The sequence below is a fragment of the Bombus huntii genome, chromosome 16 (assembly GCF_024542735.1).
Source record: "Bombus huntii isolate Logan2020A chromosome 16, iyBomHunt1.1, whole genome shotgun sequence".
In the NCBI taxonomy this organism is placed as follows: Eukaryota; Metazoa; Arthropoda; class Insecta; order Hymenoptera; family Apidae; genus Bombus; species Bombus huntii.
In genome coordinates, this window is record NC_066253.1 from 1217629 (window position 1) to 1241481 (window position 23853).

Below are 23853 nucleotides of genomic sequence, written 5' to 3' on the forward strand. Positions count from 1 at the left end.
GACCGTGCTCGAGATTCCCAGAAAAATCTCGTCGAAAGTAATTTCCTCCTTTCTTCTTCCGAATTATTTTAAATTACTTTAATCGACTGACTTAACTGATTAAAATGTTCCAAAATAATTATTCCATGTTCTCTATTCACTGAATTCGCGTAGAAAAAATTTCTTCGTCGAAGATAACCTCAAAATTGAATATTGGAACAGTTAATATCAATATGGCTGCCGATGATTCGCGCAAATTTTAGAAATCCGGTAGTATTGGAGGCTTCAGGAGGCGAAAAGCGCAAAGTGTAGTCACGAAAGGTAGCGAAAACGGGATTATATCCCGTTACACTCGTGCTTGCTACTCGAGGAGAGGCTTGAAAATGTACACAAGCCCGTAAGAAGCCGCCATTGCACCCTGGGGAGTGGTAACACCGTTCGAGACTTACCTAGATACACTCTAGGAAGCTAGAATGTAAATGGCCGTCTTGGCAACTCGATTAATTAAATTGACTTTTCTTCCAGCGACCTCCACTTCTTCGTGTTTACGCTTTATTCCAAGCGAATTCTTAAAGAAATCGTCTATTTTAATGATTACGTACTAAAAATTATGAATATCTTTTGATATATCGGTATATTCGACGATAAAAATTAATATTAATAATAACGTGAATTAAATCAGTAGAAAACAAATTTATAAGCTACGAAATTTACATCAAATTGTATTTCATATATAATGTAATTTTATTAAAAAGGAGTTACCTCACGATCAAATTTAAAACAACCTAGTTTTTCTATGAAGTATATTATCAAAAAATTGAAATTTTCTATCGACGCTTAGAGATATTTAATGTTTCATATAGAAGAAACATCAACGTCAAGTTCTGACCAGCGACGCAATTTTTATCCGATATCAAATATTTAGAACAATTTCGTAGGAAAACTCATAAATGGAATTTATTCCCGGGAATAATCCTACGCGAATCTAGGTTATCGAGCCATAAAAAGAAACCGAAAACCCGTCATCAATATCGCATTGGTGAAACAGCTCTCGAAGAGCGATTCGCCAATTCCGTATTCCCCTGGCTGCTACTCAACGAGCGAAACTCAATAAAAGGTGAGAAGAAATCAATGGACCGCGATCATCATCCGAAACCCGTTTTCCTAACATACGCACGGAAGTATAGTGGACGAACCGGAAGGCGATCTGTCGCCATGACAATAATCCACGGGAACACGGCCGTAGGAACGAAGTCGGGGATATAAAGCCGAAAATCCGGGACGTGTTCTCGATCGCGAGCCACCAGTTTCATGTGCTACTGGATACCGATACGCGCCACTTTATGTCCGTTTTCATGGTGCTGCCGGTCGTAAGGAAAATGCAGTTACTCGCAAGCCGAGAGTACCTAACGCCCTCTTCGTCGCCTCTGTAACAAAGTGAACGCGTTTGATGAAGCTTTGAATAAAACAACTGAAAGAGAATACTCTTTGGGTACTGCGCGGATGAACTTTGCCAGGTTTGCAGAGTTTCGAGAAATAGAGCTGAAGGAATTCGTAGTTTTGTATTTGTAGTTGTAGCCGCGGGAAATATGGCTAAAGGCCAGATTTTTGGTAGATTGCTTTTATTAAAATGGCTTATTTATGGAAATTTGTTAATTCTTTAATTGATGTAAGGTCAGCTTACATTAATCAAGGTTTTAAGTTGGTTTAACGATGAAGTTGCTTATAATAAGGCTCCTCTTTGAATAATCTCTCTGGACTTTATAATACGTTACAACATATGTAATATATTATAACATATGTAATATTAAATAATTCAATTTGATCCTTTAAACCCCTTAACCTACAACTACGGGCATATCCCGTAGTACGATGATCGGGCCAAATATAATATATGATATAATATGTAATAGCTTGTTTACGTTTTCGGCCCAAAATTCTCAAACGTAAATCGTAGGTTAAGGGGTTAATCATTTCCAAGCTTCTCCACCGCCAATCTTAACCTCTTCGCATCTAGACAAAGTCGCAGAATAAACAAGAGCAGAACCAAACGCATGTCTCGCGTTATGAACTCGCTGCAAGTACAGATTTCACCGTTTCGTCGTAAAAGAGGGGACCGAGCCGTAAAGGGATTACGCTTAAAGTTAACGCAACCTCGTTAAGAAACGTCCTGATAAAATAAAATCTTAATCCTGGCCCGACCACGGAAGTAGCCTGAGATTTAAGATCCTTTACCCTTGTTTTCCACCTCTGGCCCATTCGCTTCTTTCCTCTCTTCATCCCCACCACCGATTTCTCCCCCCGTTGTCGTCCACCGCCGGCTTTTACGGCTTACTGGCTCGATTATTATACGTGTCTCGTTTTCATGGAACAACCCCAACCCCCCGCTATTTACAGATTCGTGGCCTCCAGGGTTATATTAACTTGTAATTTTATTACGGCGATATTGTGCGCGCCACTGGTACTCGAGCTTTGTTTCCAGTTTCCCTTTTTTTAATTTCCTCCTGCGAGTTGGTAAATTTCACCTGCGTCCCCCCCCCCCCTAGTTTGAATAGGGGTTGCTTTAGCCAGCAGGAAGATTCTAGTTAAGTTATTAGGACAGGAAAATTGTATTTAAGATAAGTTGTTAGGTAGTTATTAGGCAAAGTACAATTCTGGATTTCTAATTTTATATTCCGTATGCTTTTGAGAATAATTTGTTTTTTTTATCATTTTTCAAATGAAAAAATATAAAATCCCGCTAAATGGACACGATGCATTGTTCATTAAAAAAATTGCATCCGCAGAAAAATCTGTTTCTTTCCATATTTTGATAATAGTATATTACTGTTATACCGTCAGGAGTGTATTAATCATGTTATAGTTGTATTATATTATAATATTAATTAATGTAATGATACGTCGTAATGTATATTCCTGTCATACTGACCAAAGATTTCTTTCTTTTACAGCACGAACGGCTATGTGTGCCTGATGTTTCACAGAAGGGATAGCCACATAATAGAATTGCAACTGTCGGAATGGAGCCAGCAGCCCGACGACGTGTGCAACTCGAGTACGTTCAACTCCCACTCGACGCCGTACACGACGTTCATTAGTAAGTCAATTACGATCATTTATTAACACTCAGCCGTGTGAACGCCCCCCCCCCCGACGTTTACTCGCGTTGACTGCCGCTATTTTCGACACTTTCTTTACAAATAAGTTTCTGTATAATTAGAATTGTTCTTCTGTTTGTTATCATTTTCTTGGTACGAGTCTTTGCCAGCGACAGTAATTCAAAAACCCTGAAGAAATTTTGGAAATTTATATTATACGATTATTATCTGGACTTAATTTTTTAAACCTTCTTCTAATCAAATATTTCAAGCATTTCAAACCTCGATAGAGGTCGGATGACTTTTTATTGGAAAGTACTCAAAAAGTTTCCAACGATTATGTAGTACAGAGGAAACGTTCGTTAACATTCGTTCATTCATCAACGTGAAAGTTCTCCTCGAATTTTTTACACTTTTTTTTGGAAAAAGACAGACCTGTTGATTTTTTCCGAGAAATCGAAATTTCTATTTATCGGCGAGAGCCTAGTTTCTCCTAATTGACAGATCGAACAGGATATTAATTACGGCTGCGACTTGGGAAACGGGAAAACGCGTTGCTCACGGTCGCAGTTTCTCGTTTTGCTGAGCTTGAAAAATAAAAATGCCGACTGCTAGAATTAAAAGTGATATTTCACTGTCGAAACTTGCCAGAGAAAAAATAATAAAACAAAAGACAAAATAAAAAAAAAAGAGGTATAGAGGATAGACAAAAAGGGGGAGGAGGGGAATAGAAACAAAAGGGAACTAGAAAGGATATAAAATATGACAGTAAACGCGGGAAGATATCGCATTCCCAATGGAGCACTCTTGAAACACGATGAAATTATATCGCGAGAATTCGTGCTATTCCCCTCCTATCCTTTACACGTGTATCGATAAATAACGTCTTAACAATGGCTGGCCATGTTTCCGGCCAGGATAAATGTCCCTCTTCTACTGAAATTGCTAAATAAGCGCACGGTTTTACAAAGAAAGACAAATTTGCTATTTTCCCATTTTTTATTGTTGTTTTATTGAGGTTTTGCAATATCGGGGAATTTGATTTAATACGTGGTAAATGTATTTATTGTTCCTGTTATTTACATTTGAAAATTTCCATTTTATTGTTATCGTAAAATTGGGAATTTTCATTCGTAACCTAAGCGTATTTCAATTAGACGCGTTTGAAATTTTCGACAAAATCTGACTCTAGCCAAGCGTAATGAAATTCCCTGTGCCTAATTGCTAACAACTTTGGTTTAAAACAATAGACGATGCGAATACAAAAAAAAGTTAATACTTTTCTCGTATTGAATTATAGAAAAGTTGATACGAATGAAATTTTAGATGAAACGTGAAAGCTTGTCTAAATAGATCCGAAATTCCCTAGCTACAATTTCTAATTTTCCATTCGAACAATAAATAAATCAGACTTAATAAGAGTGGTGTGTAAAATTCGGAGGACAAACGAAGGTAAACACGATGGAGGTGTAATTTCGGGCGAAGGTCTAGACATGGGTTGAATGGCGTCACGATAAATTCCGCGTCCTTGGGAACGACCCCTGTCTTCGTCAGTGTTATAGAATCGCGTAATCGGCTTAAACAGAAACTGTGCTGCCTTCCGTCGAGGGTTGAGTTTACGACGGATTCGGCATATGATCCTTTTGCACGATCGTAAAGGAGTCGCTGGCGAATCGATTGTTAAGCTGCCGTCGTTCGCAACTTCCTCCTTGTGCCAACCGCGTTTTCGTCTCGACGATGTTTGCGTCTACGTCCCCATTCTTCTACACGGAGACGATTTTAGGAACTATCTTGGCTGATTCCGCCGGAAATGAATGAATCAGTTTCTATACGTCAACTTGTTTTCCAAGTCAGGTGGCCAAATATTTCTGCCATTGTAAACACAATATTTTCCTCGACATAATCTAACCTCGACTAAAGTAAATGAACCCGGTTCATGTACTCTAGTCAATCTGGCAAACATAAATGCCAGCTACGAGAATAGCGAGTAGAGTAAAATTGATTGGAACAATTTGCGTATGTTGTTCAGTTGAGTAACAGGTCAGTAAGATAAATCAGTTAACGTAACAAACAGAAATGGCAGCTCCAAGTAGCAGCAAATTGAAATCGATAAATTTTTTCCAGCACCAGACCCAATTACCAAGCAGTGCCCCAACCTTGGCCGCTACAAAATTGTGTCTGTGCTACACAATCACAATGGCGACAAAGCGGAGGACATATTGGGCGTGGATGGTGAACCAATGGTCAACGCTGCTGAGGTTCAAGATGTCAGGGTCACGTCGACACCTCATCCAGGACGGTGTCGCTATCGACTAGATATCGGTTGCAAGACACCGGATCGTATGGAGTTTGCTACATCGTGCAACGACGAAACACCACCAGGTAAGATCTCTTGCTATAATTTTCTCCCTTAGAAGAAAAATTTGCTGTTTTGTAAAGACGCTTTTGTAAAGAAAATTTATTTTCGACGACCGTTGAGTTTCTATTGATCTTTCTGCTCTTCGCGAATTTCTAGTGATCTTCTGGTTGATCTTCAGTTCGTTTAATAAAGATTAAGTTAGATTTTGATTCAGTTTATGCCAGATTTGAATTAAGTTTGGATTCAATTTATGTAATGTTTGGATTAGCCCTGGGTTCAATTTAGGTTATGTTTGGATTAACTTTGGGTTCAATTTATGTTATGTTTGAACTAGATTTGGGTTCCATTTTAGATTTGGTTCAGCTTAAATTTGGATTCAGTTTAAGTCACGCTTGGTTCCAGTCAAAAATTCCAACACGCAACCACACAACTCAGAATCATTTATACGCGTACATTCTAAATACTTTCTAGACGCTAGATTACGAACAGAACATGTGCAAATTCATATTCTCACAGATATAATTAAAAAATTGGATCTTGAACAAAAAATTGATTTATCGACTCAATGTCATAAAGAGTTCAATATTCTGGATATTCTATATACTTTCCCATATCATGTGCGTCCTGCACATTTTGGCGTGACCGTAATTCGCAGTCTGCTTGTTACAATGTTCTCGAAAGATGTATCAGGGAGTCAGCAACTTCTCTTTCTTCAAAAACTACGGAAGAAACAGCTCTTACAGGCACCCACGTCTCTATTGACATCCGTCTTACCTGTATCTCGCACTGGAGAATCGACTGTGCTCGCAGGGAGCATCGCCATGGGGGGTCGAGTGAATCCTCGTAGGATGGAAGCAGCTTCAACAGGAACATCTTATCGGATTACCCGCACCAGGGTCGAGTTATCCCCCCATCGTGAAGAGACGCGTCTTCGTCGCTTCCCCATTTACCTCGAGCCTCTTCCGTCCCTTCTTCGCCCTTCGAAGGAGTGAAGTTATCGCAAGTGGCGATAGTTAGTTTGCGGAGAAGTCAGCGGCGTGACGGTTGCCGTGACTCCACGCTTGCTTATGTGCAAAGTTTGTAGCTTTATTCGGCTGTACGTGTTTATGGCGCGTGCCTGTGCGCGCGGATCCGCTCGCGTTGAAAGACAGATGCAGCGCCAAGCTTCGAGGCTTCCGGGGCTCTGGCTGGGCTGGGCTAGAGATAGGGCCGACTGGTTGCACGACTTTTCAGGAATAGTCGCGGAGAAAGCTTGTCGTTGCTTGGCTCGAGCGATGATAGACTGATTCTATCGAACCAATGAATTTTGAGGTTAAGGGCTTTTGAGAGTTTGAGGTTAGGAATAATAAATGGAGTTTGAAATAGAACCGACCGTTCAGGAATAGCTGCGGAGAGAACCTGTCACTGCCTGCTTCGAACAATAATGGTCTGATTTTATCGAATTAATGAATTTCGAGATTAGGGGCTTCTGAGGGTTTGAGGTAGGGAATAGGAGATTATTGTGGGATCTGTTATTTGATGACATGTAAGGGGAAGGGCTCGTGAGTTACTTTGAACAGTTATATTGAGAGAAGCAGGTCTTGGGGCTAGTTCTTGAAGGATTGTTTAGGGACATCTAAAATTCCCTAGCTAATTGCTACCTTTGGAGTAGCACAATGGATGAAACAGATGTAATACCACTGTTGTGGTAATGTTAGGTTGCAGGAAGATTTCTATTCATGAAATGTTAAATGAAACAGTAGGAGTTGTTTAGATAGACTGAAAGTTCTCTACATAAAATATTATGTTAGAGAAGAGTTATACAGTAGATCACAGCATGACTGAATAATTGGATTTCATCTGATAACGTTCTCAGATTGGTTCTATTTTATCATAGTGATTTTGATTCCTTTTAATTGGGTTTTAATTGGTTATTGTAAATATACGATACAAAACATAAGTTTCCAGATCTCAACTATCACACCATAACCAAATAAAACATTCTAAACAGCGAATCTTGACAAGATTCTAATCCCAACACGGACAAATACTACGTTGGAAATGGATGTAATTAACGATCGTTACCAGGAGCCTGGCTGGAGACGTTTCGAGATGTTCTCTCTGGGTCTGGGAGCTAAGATCGCTGTTTGTACGAAGTCTTAATGACCAATTCGCGTTCCGCGTCTACAGAGGGGTGGTGCTGCAGCCTGGAACGCAATCCCCTTGTCGACAGTCGTAAGATACGAGGCTCGACCGCCTAAATCCTCGGTTATGTCAACGCTCTGCTCCATGCTAAAATAATTCCTGATACCGAAACGTCACTGCTACTCTCTCTTCCTTTCATGAATCGTCGTGTTTTTGTCGATTAAGAATCACGATGCGAACTTAATATCTGTAATATCTTTCGATCGTAATCTTTGATCTTCTTTGCGAGTTTGTCTAGTGGAAGATACATTTTCAGGTCGAAGATTGATATTCTTGCGAGTAGAAACGGATCCGAGTTCGATTAGGTTTTAGTTTAGCTTTCAGAAACTTGGGAGATCAGCTCTAGCTTGTAATGTGCTAGTTTCGCAATTAGAGAACTGTGGTGTAGAGAGTCAATCCGTCTGGTGTATACTATCGATGGGAAGTTCGGCAGCAGTGTGATTATTGAAGCAGAGGTAAAAAGATGAAGTAGGGGAAGCGAAGTTAGGATGAAGCGAAATACTTGAGATTTAATCATCTGTGAAAGTTCAGAAAGTGATACTAACAAGTTTTTCTTACATGTACTTTATAAATAGAGGTTAGGAATTGCAATTTTACAAAATTAAATTATACATTGTTTAATACTGCTACACTTTTCGTTAGAATCATTTACTCGTTATTTGTTACCACATAATCGTGGAAAAAGATCGCAATTCATTTCTGTCTTACGATAGATAATTTATTACCTAATAATTTATTGTCATGTTTAACAGAGATATGGAAGTTAATATTACTCGTTATTGTACTCATTTAAATGCTATACCAGCATATTAATCATCTGAAAGCAATAACATTCACTCCAAGTCAAATTAGCATAAACCCAGAGCTCTAAAGTGAGATTAAAAGATTGCAGTTTTCTTTGCTCTGTGACACGAATCCACATCGTCCCTGCAGATTTTAATTAATATCTTCAGAAGCGGTAAGGTCTTTCCTTTGAAATGCTTTTTGAATCGTGTCGATACGACGCTCCGTTCCTGAGATATCATCGTGTAAATAGAAGAGTATTTTTTAATATTTCGCTATCTCCATCTTTATCACACTCGGCCACTGACCTATCCCTTTTCCACCACGCGTGGTCTGGTCAGTGAGAGACATTGAGTCAGCAATGTTTTTTATCATTCCTAGCATCAAGGTATGCAGTTGCTCGGAATGAAGTGAATCACCAAAGCTACCAGGCGCCGCCATCTTCTATTTTAAGCGCTCGAACTTTCAAGCCTTGTATCTCGGGAACGAATTGAGCTATCGACTTCAAACAAAGTACGTTTTCAAGAACGCGTTATACTCTATCTCTCCAGGATACTTTTCAGAGAAAATTCCAGGATTCTGAAGAAAGATAGAGCCAGGGAATACGATAGAATTTCTTTAGATAAGGAACCTTGGTTTTGGTGGATTATTTTCTAGAATCCTCACTAAGATTATCAAATATTTTGGAAAAGAATAATGTCAGTTGTGTAAGGATATATTCATCGTATAAATTAAAGAAAACATAATTTGTTGGTGTGTTTAAGTTTGAAATGAAATATTTCAGTAAATAATAGGAGTTGATTCCAATGGCTAGGATAAATTATACGGTAATTTGGCACCAAGTGAAGAAAAAAATTGAAGAGGAAAATTGTACACTGTTTAACAAGCTTCATCACAACTTACATCGTAACTTTTTCCAGAAATATTTTAGTACATTTAAAAACGTGCAATATTAAGTGAAATTACGTGCTGTTCTAAGAATAAATGAAATAAGACGTAACGTGACTAAAAATTCAATGCAACTTTTTCAAAATCTTTCCTCAAGACTACTTAACATTCTAAACATATTTGATTGTTATTTTACATCTTTTATTCTTCACAAATTCTCATGCTGGAAGATTGTATGCTCTGTACGATATTTGTTCTTAAGAAAAAGGAGCAGGAGAAACAATTTTTGAACGTCGTTTAAATGCAAAGAAGCAATCGAACAGAGAATTTATCGGCATTTGCGGATCAGAGATGGGCACGGAGACTGACGTCTCCGATTTTTATCCCTTTTGAAAGCATATTTGGTGAAAGGCGTAGGTTCTTTCTGTCGCTGAATTTTCCCGTTGTTTATTTCCGTTTTCAGCCGACGCGAACTGTCGCGCGGACGCTGTAAATTCTCATCTTTCTATCTTGCAGCCTCGATAAGGTATCGGGCCGAGACAACACGCCAGATATCGACGTGTCGAAGCGATTTACGGCTTTCGTTTATTTCGTCCCCGTTCGCGCCTTCCTCGAAAACTCCAAACACACAGAGAAACTCGACCTTTTCTCTTCTCTAAAAGCCGCGTCTCCCTGTCGAACATCCTACATTCAAGGACCATTTTTCAAGGATTACTTCGAAACGATTCAGCCTTGAACACGTCCAAGTTAATTCCAAGTCGTATGAAACAATTTTAGATACTTTGTCAATTTCTAGAAATATATCTGTATTGTTACGTGATAGAAAAATATTTCAAGAGTTTTAGTTATTGAAAAATATTAAGTTGCATAATAAGTTCAATCCTGTTTTCTTGTAACAATACATCGAGTGTTGGCATTTTTATGTAACATTTATTTATGTAATCAAGAAGTATCTTACTTATCATATTTCTTTATAACTTTTTATTGAAAATATTCAAATACGTGTACTTTTACAATTTTTAAACAATTTCTGTAATATCCTTGAAGATGTAGTGAGAAAAGAATGAGCTTATTAAGCCAGTAAACCATATTAAAATTTTATTGGTGGATCGATATCAAACCATTATCTATCAGTAACCAATTATCTATTGCAATTATGAGGCTACTCAACATAGAATTTATCCTCAACCAATTCAGAAAACCACCGCCTATCGTTAAACCTCACGAAACATAATATCTTGAATTTCAGATAAAAATAAGAATGGATTATATTAAAATAATTATCGATAATCAATTTCCCATAACAATTATTAAACGATTCATAGCAACTGTGTCTTTAACCCATTCGAAGAATAATCGATCGCTATTAAACATGAGGAAATATACAATTTGTTAGGGCCACCATGCCTGCCTGAACGAATATAGAGGCTCGAGTACCGTAAAAATTTAATAATCGAAGGAATTCTAATTGCGCATAGTTGATCATAATTGAACGGTCTTAGCCAGCGTTAGTCGTCGTGGATAATTTAATTCCCTTTTCACGAACGTTAAACCTGCTCCTTCTTTTACGGTGGCTCGTTTCAATCGCTCCCATTTTTACCTTTCCCCTTTCACCTTCCTCCGCTCATTCCACCTTCCCTCGCTGCCCGTTTAGTCGAGCTTGTAACTCGGTCGTGAAACGACCCTTAAGGTGAACGAAATCGAACACTTAAAATCGTTGCATGGGTGATTACCCATTCAGTACTTTCGTTAGAACGATAAACGTTCCTCCGTTGCTACTAGAATCCTTTCTTTCCCTCTTACTCTCCTTTAACAGTTCGAAACCGATAAACTACTCGGAAATCGTGCTTTTATACTTCGATTCTCGATAATGAGGTCACATTACCGGCTGACGTAATATTTCCATGCTATAACCATTCGCTCGATCGTTTTTTATATTCCACTTTCTTCGTTTTGTCCTGTTCTTCGATTGCTCCAAGCATAATTAAATATTATGGTACAGCGTGTTTCCTTGACGGAGGGATTCATGCAGCCAATAATGATGTCTTTGTGGTTTGATGTTGCGGTTCAAATGGTTTGCAGTTTTATACGTTTTATAGGATTTCTAGATATTATATTACTATTTATTATTGCGTAGATTAAACTCTAATCTAGCTTGAAATTTTATAACAAATTAATCTCTATATACGCCAGTAGGGCGTACAGACTCTACGAGTAGAATTTTAAATTTGCAAAGTTTTTATTTCCCAGTGACTCTAACGTTAATTATTATTCACAGTTGAACATTGAATATTAAAGAAGCCTATTTCATTCTCGGCATACAATTAAATAATGTTCTGATATACGTGGTAAATAACTGTGTCAATGAACTAGCTGCCCAATTTCAACTGAAGATTTAAAAATGATAAAATATCCAATTTATAAATAAAAAGGAATTAAGTAGTCTCCAACAAAGTTAATGTTACCTATAGAATATTCTCGATTAATATTTCAAATAATTTTTGGAATTAATCATCTCAATTTGAATTATCTATACAGTGATAACAAGTAGTATGTGAGTGAGAAATGGATTGTTTCAGAATATTCGTGCCATGGAACTTGGATCGAGAACGACACAGCCTATTTGGTGGCGAGCACCGAGAAAGGAAGATACTGTCTCGTTTACAGTGCTTCTGCAGCGGCGACAGGAAGTCGCGAGCTCTCGGTGACGGGCCATCTTGCTTCCTGTCCGAGGGCTTCTCATCGTCATGTAGTTTCATGGCAGGTCAACCTCACGTCGTATGGTAAGCATTATCACCCATGTTCCTTATTATCACGTCGCAAATTTCCATTAGGACATCAAGTATATGGTAGCTTCAAGGAAATTAGCAAGGCAGGAACATGTGAAATTAGGAAATTTAATACGTAAATAACGAAGAACTTGAAAAATTGTAATCTCGGAAAGTTAGTAGACTCGAAGTACGAAAAATCGGGAAAGTAAGACGTTAGAAAGTTGTTAACTTGGAAAATTGGGAAATTAAATGTATGAAACATTGGAAACCTGGAAAATTAGAAAATTAGAAGCTTCGGAACTTAGGAAGTTATAAATACGAAAAATTAAGCAATTTGGAAATCGGAAATTTGAAAAATTATAAAGATTTTGAAAACTACAGAAAGTTAAATGCATCATAAGTACTAAAAAAAAAAAATATAAATTCGAAACGTATTGGGAAATTGGAAAAAATTGAAAGATCGGGAAATAAGGAAATTGAATATCTGTCATGGCGACTGGAAGTTGCGAACATTCAGTGACGGGTTCATCTTGTTTCCTGTCCGAGGACCTCTCATGGTCGTGCAGTGTCGTGGCAGGTCAACCTCACGTCGTACAGTGAGCATTGTCAGCGACGTTCCTGATTATCGCGTCTGAACCATGACACTGATCGTATTGTCCGAATCGCCCAGTCACTCTGCGTGCTAATTAAACAGTTGATTCACTTTATCTTTCAAATTGGATCCAATTGAAACGGTATTGATGAGGAGGTAGAGATTTTGGGGAATCAGGGATTTCTAGGGGAAATTAATTGTTCGACAGAATGATAAGATTGGCAGGTAGAGATTTGATCATTGAAAAATTTTGAAACTAAAAAATTAAAAGGGACACAGAAAGATAAAAAATTGTTAGGTTGAAAAATTAGAAAGTTATAAATATGATTGTAAGAGAATTGGAACGTTCTGGAATCGGGAAAATCGGCAATTGACTTCAATAAATCAAGCGATAGAAAAATTAGAAGATTAAAAAAAGATTTCTAGTTGAAACATTAAATAATAAAAAATGCTGAAAAATTTCAATATTTAAAAACTGTACAAATTGAAACAGAAACCGTATCAGTTGAATCATCGAAAAATAAAAAAAAAATTGTTAACTATGTAAATAGCTTGAAAAATTGAAAAGCCTAAAATTTCTCTGAAGCTCGAACCAAAAATATTCCATATTTAATCGTTCCAATTCCGCTCTCTGCGCATCAGTACCAACCGAAACTAACCAAAAACAAATTTTTCCAGCGCAATGCGGCGACATCTCGACGGCCACGTCGTGGACCTTCCGGATTTCCGCCTCGGTTTACATCCTGGCAGTACTGGGCACCTTGTTCGGCAGATACATCGCGAGGTGATACCACTGAGTGAAGGAACTAGGCCACGTGACGGCTGTGTAGTACCAACCTACTACACAAAACTCGAGTCGTCGGTACAGCAACTACAAACAACAACAACAAAAAGAAAAAAAATCTCTATATATATAAATATAAATATAAATATATAAATACAAAGTAAAAAAATATATATATATAAATACAAAGTATATATATATATATTAAGCGGAACGATTTACGAACGAAGGAATGAACACGGAATGCGTGTCGGGAGAAAGTAACCTAAATGATCAAGCGTAAATAGCGTGTAAGTGTCCGTGGATGCGAGTCGTGCAGAGAAGAGGGCGCGACAGAAAAAATGAGATGGGAGAGGAGAGAAAAAGAAGCTTGTTAGAGAACCTAGTCGTTGCTTGGAACATGGCGGATCCTTGGATCAAACCTTCGATGTACATACAGATACGTGTACATGTATATAAAATTCACTTAAGGAAGCTTCGGTTTTATTGGAGTAGTTGCTTCGGAAAGTATTGTCTTCTTTTAAGAGTCAGGGAGAACTGAACCCTTCTGCAAACGAACATGTTTTCTTTATATGGCCGAATTGGGTGATGGGATCTTGGGAGGTTTTCAGAGCAATTGCCTTTGACCGAATTTGTGTCTTGCTTCTCTTTTTTAAACTTTTCTTCTTTTGTTTCTCTAGGACTGGACTATCTACGTTCTCTTATTCGTCGATTAGTGGAAATGTTGTTAACCGTGTTTTTTCTAGATTATTTTCCTATCCGTAGATGGGTAAAATTATTAATTATTGTCCACTAGTATAATTTCTTTTTTAAACTACATAATATTCGAATTTCAATGTATTTCAATTTTTTCAAATTTTTCCAAATATTTCACTCCGATCGATTTTTCGATTTCCCTAGCAATATCGAAACACACGCAAAACTTTCGAACTCCAAAAATCTCGATTGCTAAATTTCCCAAGCAACCCGATTCCCGCAATTAACCTCGCTAATTAGGAACCTCCCTGGCCGAATGCAACGTGCAACGCATCACGCGAATCCAATTTTAAAAAAAAGCACGAACGGCAAAAACGCCGAAAAAAGGACAAAAAAGAATTGCAAAAAATCCTAACCGCTAAAATAATCGAAAAAAAAAAACGAGAACTAAAGGGTGCTGGGGCCAATATTGTGTGCGTTCTGAGTGGTGATACTAGCCCACGTGTTTGTGAGTGAGAAAGAACCAGATAGCAAAACGAAGATCTGAGAAAATAAAAAAGAGAAAAACAAAAAAAAAAAAAAGAAACGAGAGAAAACAGAAAGAAGCGAGTGTGAGAGAGAACGAGAAACTTATGACACTTATTTAGGTCCAGGACGTGTCCGCCATGTTCGAAGTGGTGCGTGCTGTTCTCCAGGTCGAACAGAAAACGTGTATTTGCTCGGAACAGGAACGTTTCAGCTGTAATCGTACGCGTTTTAATTAAAGTTCCACTGCACTCGAGCGAAAAGAGAGAGAGAGAGAGAGAGAAAGAAAATTTTTCTGACGTATGCGTGGATATGTATGCGTGTGTACGAGTGTAGAAATTTCAAAATAACGAAGAGAAAGGAAAATAGCGAAGAAACAGGTTTTTCGCTGCGCCACGAGTACCAATGGCTCAGAACGATTATTATTATTATTACTGCCATTATTACGATTATTGTGTCGTCGTGAGAGCTAGAACGAAGGTGTAAATGTGGACTTCTCTCTTCTTCTGTGGCTTCTTTCGCGTGGTTTTCTTTCAGTTCTTGCCACCCCTCGGCTTTCACTCTTGAATTACCCCTAATATATGGGTGATTAGGCGACTTTGGATCGTAAGACACTCCGAAAGCTAATGTAACACTGTTACGAGGAGAATACAGGCGGACTGTGGGAATTTTTCCTGATCCGATCTGATCCGATTTACGTGATCCTCTGGTTTACGAATTTCTACCCTTGGTCGACTCTTAAAACGAAAGCGAGTTTGAATGGATTGAATGGATTTTGTGATTTCATTTATGATTAAAATAGATTTAACGAATATATTTATTTTGATTTTTAATCTAGAATTAATTTCTTTAGATACTGATACAGGACGTTTAAATTTAAGGAGATTTATGTTACAATTTAATCAGTTATATATATATTTATGTAAGTTTCTATTCAAGTATTAAATTTAATTTGCGTTAGATTTAAGTTAGATTTAATACTGAATCTATATACATAATCCGATCAATAGAAATGATGAAAATTGCGAAACCATTGTATTTTATGCAATGTGAAGTGGAGATCGTGAATTTAAGAGTCGATGACAAGGATTGACTTGGCAACAGAGATCATATGACACTGAGTGAAGAAAAGGTTACGGTACAGTGACTATTCAGTCCATTTTTTGCTTTGGAACTGATTAATTTTTTTTTTTTTGTAAGTCACATATTTGATACTTTTTATCGAATCAACGATGTTTATGAGTTATAAAGAGAAACAACGAAAGAAAATTTTTCCTCGTCCTTTACATGTATAATTTGTCATATGGGAAGAACGAAGATACTCAAATATTGGAAAATATTGGAAAAAATAAAAAAGCTATGAAAAATTATAATACGAAGACCTGAAAATGTTCAATCCTTAGAAAAAATTAATAACTTGCAAGACGTTCAAATATTAAAATCACAAATATTAAAGCCAAAGATCACAAAGAAAATACTCGATAATTAAAAAAAAAAAAAAAACGTAAACTCCAGGGCAATAAAAGGATTGACTCGGTCACGGACAAGGGATTATTAAGAGAACCACGACATATCGATAAATCGAGAGAATTCGAACAAGGAACTCGGAGAAGCTGCTAGGTAGCGTTAGATAATCAATTATCTCATCAACTTCCTAACCTATGAAACCAAGTAGACGAAACAAACGGAACGACACCGATACTGAAGCAACTTTAAAAACATTGGAATGAAACAAATCTAATACGCAAAGATCCAAAATCTCGACAAAGTACAGATATTTTTCACCTGGAGCTATTTTAAATAAGGGCCTGCCAATAACTATGCGAACGAAGGAAAGAGATAAGGGGCAGTACTATGATCGCGTAAATTTAGTCGATTCCCTATACATACTTGGATAGTTGGATATACATACTATAAATACAGATATAAATACGGGATATAAATATTATAAATATTATACATACGTTATGTATACATATATATATAAATATATAAATACTCGAGGACAATTCGATGTTGGCTATAAACTTGTAAACTATTAGGTAGATAGAAGAAAAGAGAAAGAAAGGGAGGACTTCCTCCGAATGAATGGAAACAAGCGAGTAGAGCGGGTTGCCAGTGTCTAGGCGTACAGGTTTTATACTAATCGAGGCATCTCGATGCTTTTTGATGTCTTTGTTATGTCTAATTCACTGTATACTGTGTTATATAATATTAATTAATATATATATATACATATAATATATATAATTATCATAAGGATTGTATGGTTCTATTAAGAACTGTGAAAGTTTTTATAAATTCGTCTTTATAGTATCTAAGAGCGCATGAAAGGTCTATAAAATTTTGTGATACATTTGACGATCGAGTTTTGTGATATAGTGCCGTTTAACTGTGTTTGAAAAATTTGTTGTGGTTTACTTATCTTTTTAGAACCGATTAGTTTTGGTCGATTTAAATGAAATTAAGTTTATTATTGGGAAATTCTTGAACCAAAGTTCAACTGATCTTATGTATGCAATTAAAAATTAATTTATGATTACCTGTGTTAATTACTATTATTAATCGAACCGTAGAATATACCTAATTTGTTAGCTTAGTTCTAATCTCTGATTCAAGCTTCATTTTACTCGAACTTAATTTCAATTAGTCTTAGACATAACCTAAGGCTTACCCAGACTATATTTACGAACTTAAGGATTCGTATAGTATATCTTGAATAAAATAAGCTTCGTATAGTTACGAATTTAATATAATTTATAATAACTTGAAACTTTGTTCTATATGAATCATTTTACTTTTGTTTAACTACTCTAGTCAATTTCAAGATGGTAGACGACAAGAATAACAAGCTTTAATTATTGATAAATTACTAATCTTATAATTATTAATAAATCTTTTATACGATTTTAAATAAAATCCGGAACTGAACAAAGTTATATCTTCTTCTACAATTCCGAATAAAATTGGAGGCTTACACATTTTAGGTTTCCACATATATCATAATATTTAGACACAGAAGCATCGAAATGTCTCAATAATTACAGCAAACAATGCCGGATCGCTGTCACTGCGTATAAGGCACTCGAAACTCTGAAAATCGATTAAAAGCTCGGCGAACCGATAGGTCAAGCATCATCCCATATTTCTAGCTAGAAAAAAAAATCAAAACGCGGCTTGTTCCGCCATTTTTTATCCTCCCAGTCGTCAGAGAAACACAGTTCCAGTCTTTTATTTCTTCGCGAGAAAGAAAAAGGGAAAACGATGAAAAGAAAGGGATGAGTTTTCCTGTAAATAGTAGGTTTAACGATTTTTCACGTAGAAGAAACGGAAAATAAAAATGAAAAGTGGCAACATTGAAGAAATTAGGAAAGAGAAAAAGAACGTTTTTCCGCAAGAAAAATATGAAACGAAGGAAAATGTGGTGACGGAGAGAGAAAAAGGAACAATTGGATGGATTTGTGAAGAATTCGGTTTTATATAGAATGAGAGAGTGTAGATTTCAGGGTATTTATATCGAGGGTTAAATAGTTATATACAAGAAAAAAAATATTTAAATATAAATTATATTATAAATATAAATATAAAAATATAAATATAAATATGGAAGAATATATTATATATATACTATGTTTTTATTGTTGTGAAGTTATTGAAAAAATAGCCTACGAGTGCTGACTCGTTGGGCCTCCTCGTGTTTCATCGAAGAACGAACTTTTCTCAATCTGTCGTCGCTTTTCTTTTCTTTTTTTTTTATCGAGTGAAAGCTGGCAGTGGATGATCTTTTCTGTCGAATGTGAAGTTGACTATAGTGACTATTAAGAAATGAAATTTTTTCGTAGTCATTGTGAGCTTGCTTTAAACCGAAATAAATTTTAACGAAACATCGTTTCGTACGTAAAACTCTCAAGGCGAATTAATTAAACAATTCTAATTAGAGCACACTTTGTAATACAAAAATTATTGTTTAATAACGTTCTCGAAACAATTTAAAGCAAGTCTCCAGAAAATTTAGTTCCTTACTTCGATAATTCATATCCAATTTTTAACTAGATAGAAATAATTCAATCTTTTGTGAATATCGTTTAGATATCATGTTTCTCGACGTATTTAAAATTGCATCGAGTATGAGAAATGTTTTCTAGGTGACAGAGAGAGGCACGTTCGATGAAATAATGCTTCTGTTCCGAGGCGAATACTATGGGAATGTACCCGCGTTCCTTCGATGATGTAAAATAATGTTTATATCGTAACGAAGATTCGAAAGACAGGTACTCGCGGAGGTGCGTAGTGGGAAACGCGATTTCGAAAGCGAACGAACACGATCCGGACAATTTTCAAGGTGATAGGATCAAAGATTGAACAATTTAAAAAAGGAAAGATATCGTCGATTCTAAATATTTAAACTTAAGGAAATAATATCCCTTGATTAACAAATTTTAACATCTCCATACTTCATTTCATAAAATTCACGAAACATATTTCGTGCAAAATAACCAAACGTTTAATTGCGCACGTTAAAATGTTCACGATGCACCATGCAACAAAAGAAATTCATATTTCTTCAAGTGTCGATGAAACTTTGTTAAATTTCTTCGATAACGAAGAGATTCGATAATATTACTAGCTACTGCCAAAAAATGAATTTCTTTTTTTAGAGTTAAAAGAAATCTTCCCTTATCACCAAATATTACTAGCTACTGCCAAAAAAATGAATTTCTTTTTTTAGAGTTAAAAAAATCTTCCCCTATCACCAAAGCGTAAAAGTTAATTAAAAAAACAAAATAAGGAAAATGCACTAAATTGAAGCGATTCGTTCCCTACCCTCGTCGCGCGCACACGTTACTGCCTGTAGAACGAAACACAACGACTACTACCGTCTCTAGTCTTAGTAATTTACATGGTAATTTCAATTTTGTAAATTGAATGAATCGGAGAAGAAACCCTCAGCAACTCTCGGTCGAGAAAATTCGAAATTCATTCAAATCACAGCACATTCGATATAAGAGGTAAATAGTAGCTTGTGACTATAAACCACTGCCTATAGTCACTACATGTAATCTGCACTGTACTATAGTAATTATTGTAACTCCTATGGTTATTATATAGTATAGTGTGGTGACAACTGTAGTCGCTGCAGTGACTACACCCAGTCATTACAAACACTCCTCTAGTCAAATGAATTTCAAAACAAATTTCCTTTAAATCTATCATGTATAGCAAATTACGCCTTCATTTTTACTTCGACGATCTTTACAAACAAGTTTAAAGTTAATTGCGACTTTTGAGAAATAATTCTAAATCCAATCTTCGAACGACTAAAACACATAAAAAGAAAAAGAAAAGACAAATCGACGAAACTCTTCGAAGAGGCGAAGGAGAACCTAAAATTCATGGAAATCAATTTGAATAGGGGGAATTTGAGTTTCGAGATCTCGATCGAGACGGCAACCATCTCGATATACCCGTATTAACCACGCTAGGTTAAGGATAGCCACGTGTAAAGGACGCCTGATACATTTTTTTACCGAACGAAAAAAAAAAAAAAGAAAAAATGCGAAAAAAATGAAAAAGAAATAGAGATATCAGCTTTATCTCGAACCATGATGTTAGAGGTTAGGCGTGGAAGGGGGTGGATTTCACCCTCAACTGAACTTTCCGAAACGTGTAATAAAAAAGAGAATGAAATGAGATGACGTATAGATCGTTTTATGCGCTCTGTATTCTCGAAAATGAGAATTTTACGACCTTTCGAATTTCGAGTTTCGAAATGTCCCGCTTTATGGTGAAAGCCATGTGACTCTTTGCGCGACCAATGGCGTGTCGCCTATTGGATCGATGAATGGAAGATGCAGAAATTATACATTGACACATTGACACTCACATACATGAACTATTACGACGATACTTATTAATGTAAATGGTTTTTCATTACTATATTATAGATGTTACTTAATAATATATTTACAAATAATTAAGCGACAGGCTGATGGTTTCATTTATACCTTACCCTAATTTACATACTAATAGGTACGTGTTCTATAGTAATTTATCAGTATATGTATTTTCACGGATAAGTAGAGATATTGCCGATGCAGCGTTAAAAAAGTTATGCAACGAATATCTCAAACCTTTTGCTTCCCAAAAGATTCTTTAAAATAAAATAAATCAAAGAAAATAAAAATGTGGAGGATAATAAAAAAGGCAAACAACAAATTCCGACAATAAATATGTTTTATTACACATATATCTTATACGAGGATTACACCGATAAATACATGTTCATTTAACTGTCCAGCAATCAAACACATAGTATTTAGTTCTTATTTCATAAATTTTTTTGCCATCTTTTTTTTCCTTTCTAATTCATTTTTGCTACCCCTATTTTATCTCTCGCGATCATTCAACGTTTCATCATCGTGACCATGCCGCATGATACAATAATAGTCATCGTCATCACCATTGTGGGTCGGTAAAATCGTTAAATACACAATAACAAGCACACATATTCATTCGATGAAGAAAATATCATCGTGAACGCGGTTGTCGCTTGTATTCCACGTTACAAAAACATTCGTCATTAGTCACGAGAGGGAGCTTACTATAGGGCAATATTATCTTTGGTTCGTCGCAGAACCCATGAAAAAAGAAAGGAAAAAATATGTACAACAATTCTAGAGAAAACCATGGAATTAAATCTATATGTTACATATCAAGGTCACCACAAGGCAAACGGAGAAAATCGGAAATCGGCAAAAAATTATACGCGTAGGTATTTTGTAATTATTTTTTCCCGTCGTTCGATCGGTCGTTCTCACTCGAATCTCACGATCTTCGTCGTGTCCAAAATCTGTTTATCGTCTTTCGAGCGGAACATTGTCGGAGGGATCCCAAAATGGAACAGCGTCATGTCAATTCTTTTTTTTTTTTTTTTTTTTTATTTCGATTAATTCTCATCGTCTTCTTCTCGTTGTTAAATATTTAATTATCATTAGTTACTTGGTTCGCTTACGTCCTAAAGAACATTTACGTTTTTTTTTTTTTGTTTCCACTCTTTTCGTTTATACATTAATTCCTCAGCTTAATATCTAGTCGTGTACTCGTAGCCTTACGTAAATTACTCTTAATGATCTAAGCTTGGTGCACAGCACCAAAAACACTCACTAGATTCACTGCCTACGGACACAGATACAAGTATTCGCTTCTTTCTCGAGCAATTGACGCGTGTCGGCCATTTTTCTTTGCCCGTGCGGCCGCTTTTTTCTCGTCAGAAAGTCGAATACGTGAAAACATTATCACGGTTGATTTCCTCGTCGTTTTATTGACACGATAAATTTTTTTTCTTTATTCAGTTAGGCATATATCAAAAAGGAGAAAATAAATGCATCGTAGAAAACACAAGCCCCAAAAAGGTTTTTTTTACAAAAAAATATATGTATATATACTTTTATATATATATATATATGTCTGTGTACATATACCAGTTGAATTTCGATGAAAGATTGCGATGCTTCGAGAAAGAGAGCGAAGAGGATCGACGCTCGACCATCGAGACGCCATCGACTTGAGATCGAGCATGGATCCTTGAATTTGAGCGATTCACAGACATCCAAGCGAGAGAGTACTTCGTTATTTCATTTTATCTCCATTTATTATTATTATTATTTTTTTAATACCTTTTCTCTTTTTCTTTTTTTTTTTTTATTCTTAGTCTCGGTTTCGTAAACACATCGAGTTGCAAAGTTCTAACTAATTTAATTCTCCACCTCGCTGAGTCCCCTAAGTAATCTACCATCGCTACAAGCTAGAACGCGCGATGATGTCTCGCTGTTTGTTCACGATTTATAATTCATTTTTTCTTATTTATCCTGAATGAAGAAAAAGAGTTCGTTTCTGAAACGACGAAGTGACTAACAATACTCTTTGGTTAAAAACGATCGCGTGTCTTCTGTGTAGGTACGTGTGTATGCCCCTGACCCTCTCTGTTGATCGCTATACCTTCTCTTTTTCAAACTTTTTAACCATCCAACTTTAATTCTTTTGTAAAATTATCCAATCTGGTCTCTAACGCAGCCACATAGCCAATTTGGCCGAAATCGGAATAAACGGTCCAACATAGACATTCAATTTCTTCAATAACCAATCGAGGATCAGCTGGCTGCGTAGAAGATCCTCCGGATCGTTGGAATATCGCGACCTGAGCCGCTTGTACCGTGTAATTGATATGTCAAGATAGGATCCTACCACTGAGGCGAGATGAGATATTCCTGCGTTTTCTCGAGTCGCGTCGTTTTTCACGTTCTCGTTCTATATATTACGATAATAAAGGGAACCTAATAAAGACACGGTGATAGTCTTTACCGTGATCGGTTCACCTGGGTAATGTACAGGTACTTGGTGAAGAGATTCGTGCCCTCCATATTCGAGCCAGAGACGCGCCAATCTGGGGCCGATCGAACGACGACTATGGGAAGGGAGAAAAGCGACAATGGTAACGACGACGATGCTCCTCTCTGTCTTTCTATCGAGGATGGTCCATCGTGGACGCTGTCGTCGCGTCTCGAACTAGTCGAGACGAAGCGATTTAGGACCGTTGCCCATAGCTGAGACGCGTCAGCGTCTGAGCAAAACGATTGCGTCAATGTGGGTTGTCCTCCATCTTCCAAATTTCTTTCCTGGCTGATCTTTGTTCTCTTCTGACACGTCAAGAAAGACCCCGTGTTTATTTGTCGAGGTCTGAACTAGCGGCGACTAGACGTTCCTTTTCCAGTTAATCGTTTTTCTTTCTCTCACTCTTTCCTTTTCTCTTTGTCCTGTCTCTCCTGTTGAGACAAGGTTTCTTCCACTGTTCCGGGGAGTGGAGCTTGGCCAAAAAGGAATATAGATAGACACATAGACATTTAGTCAGTGGCAGCGAGCTAATGATTACTGACGCACGCGCCACCAGGTCTGCTGCACCTTCTCGTGGAGCTTCTTGCAAATACCCGCGAATCTCAGTCACATTCCAGCGGTCTCCTCCGTGTCAATGGTATAGTCCTCTTCCAGTGTCACCTGAAGAATCAATAAGTTGATTGGATAAGTTTCATGAGGTTTTGTTAGCTGCATAAATTAAAAATCCCAAGAAAATTTAAAAACCATGATCAACAAGTCTACAGAGTCTAGTCTTTCTACCAAGAGAGTACAGAGTCTATCTA

The 23853-nt window shown here is 36.8% G+C and overlaps 2 protein-coding genes across 14 annotated transcripts in view; one reads left to right on the forward strand and one right to left on the reverse strand.

Moving 5' to 3' along the window:
- Window positions 1–21707, forward strand: part of LOC126874834 (uncharacterized) — a 318734-nt gene extending 297027 nt beyond the window's left edge. For all 3 annotated transcript variants that reach the window (XM_050637322.1, XM_050637321.1, XM_050637323.1), the window contains 4 exons: window positions 2931–3076; window positions 5202–5459; window positions 11871–12074; window positions 13333–21707. In XM_050637322.1, coding sequence (XP_050493279.1) covers window positions 2931–3076; window positions 5202–5459; window positions 11871–12074; window positions 13333–13442 — 718 coding nt within the window. In that variant the 3' untranslated portion in view covers window positions 13443–21707. The remainder of the gene's footprint in view (window positions 1–2930; window positions 3077–5201; window positions 5460–11870; window positions 12075–13332) is intronic.
- LOC126874826 (cAMP-specific 3',5'-cyclic phosphodiesterase-like) overlaps window positions 21575–23853 on the reverse strand; it is a 175011-nt gene continuing 172732 nt past the window's right edge. For all 11 annotated transcript variants that reach the window (XM_050637270.1, XM_050637272.1, XM_050637271.1 and 8 more), the window contains one exon: window positions 21575–23710. In XM_050637270.1, the coding sequence (XP_050493227.1) occupies window positions 23657–23710 (54 nt within the window). In that variant the 3' untranslated portion in view covers window positions 21575–23656. The remainder of the gene's footprint in view (window positions 23711–23853) is intronic.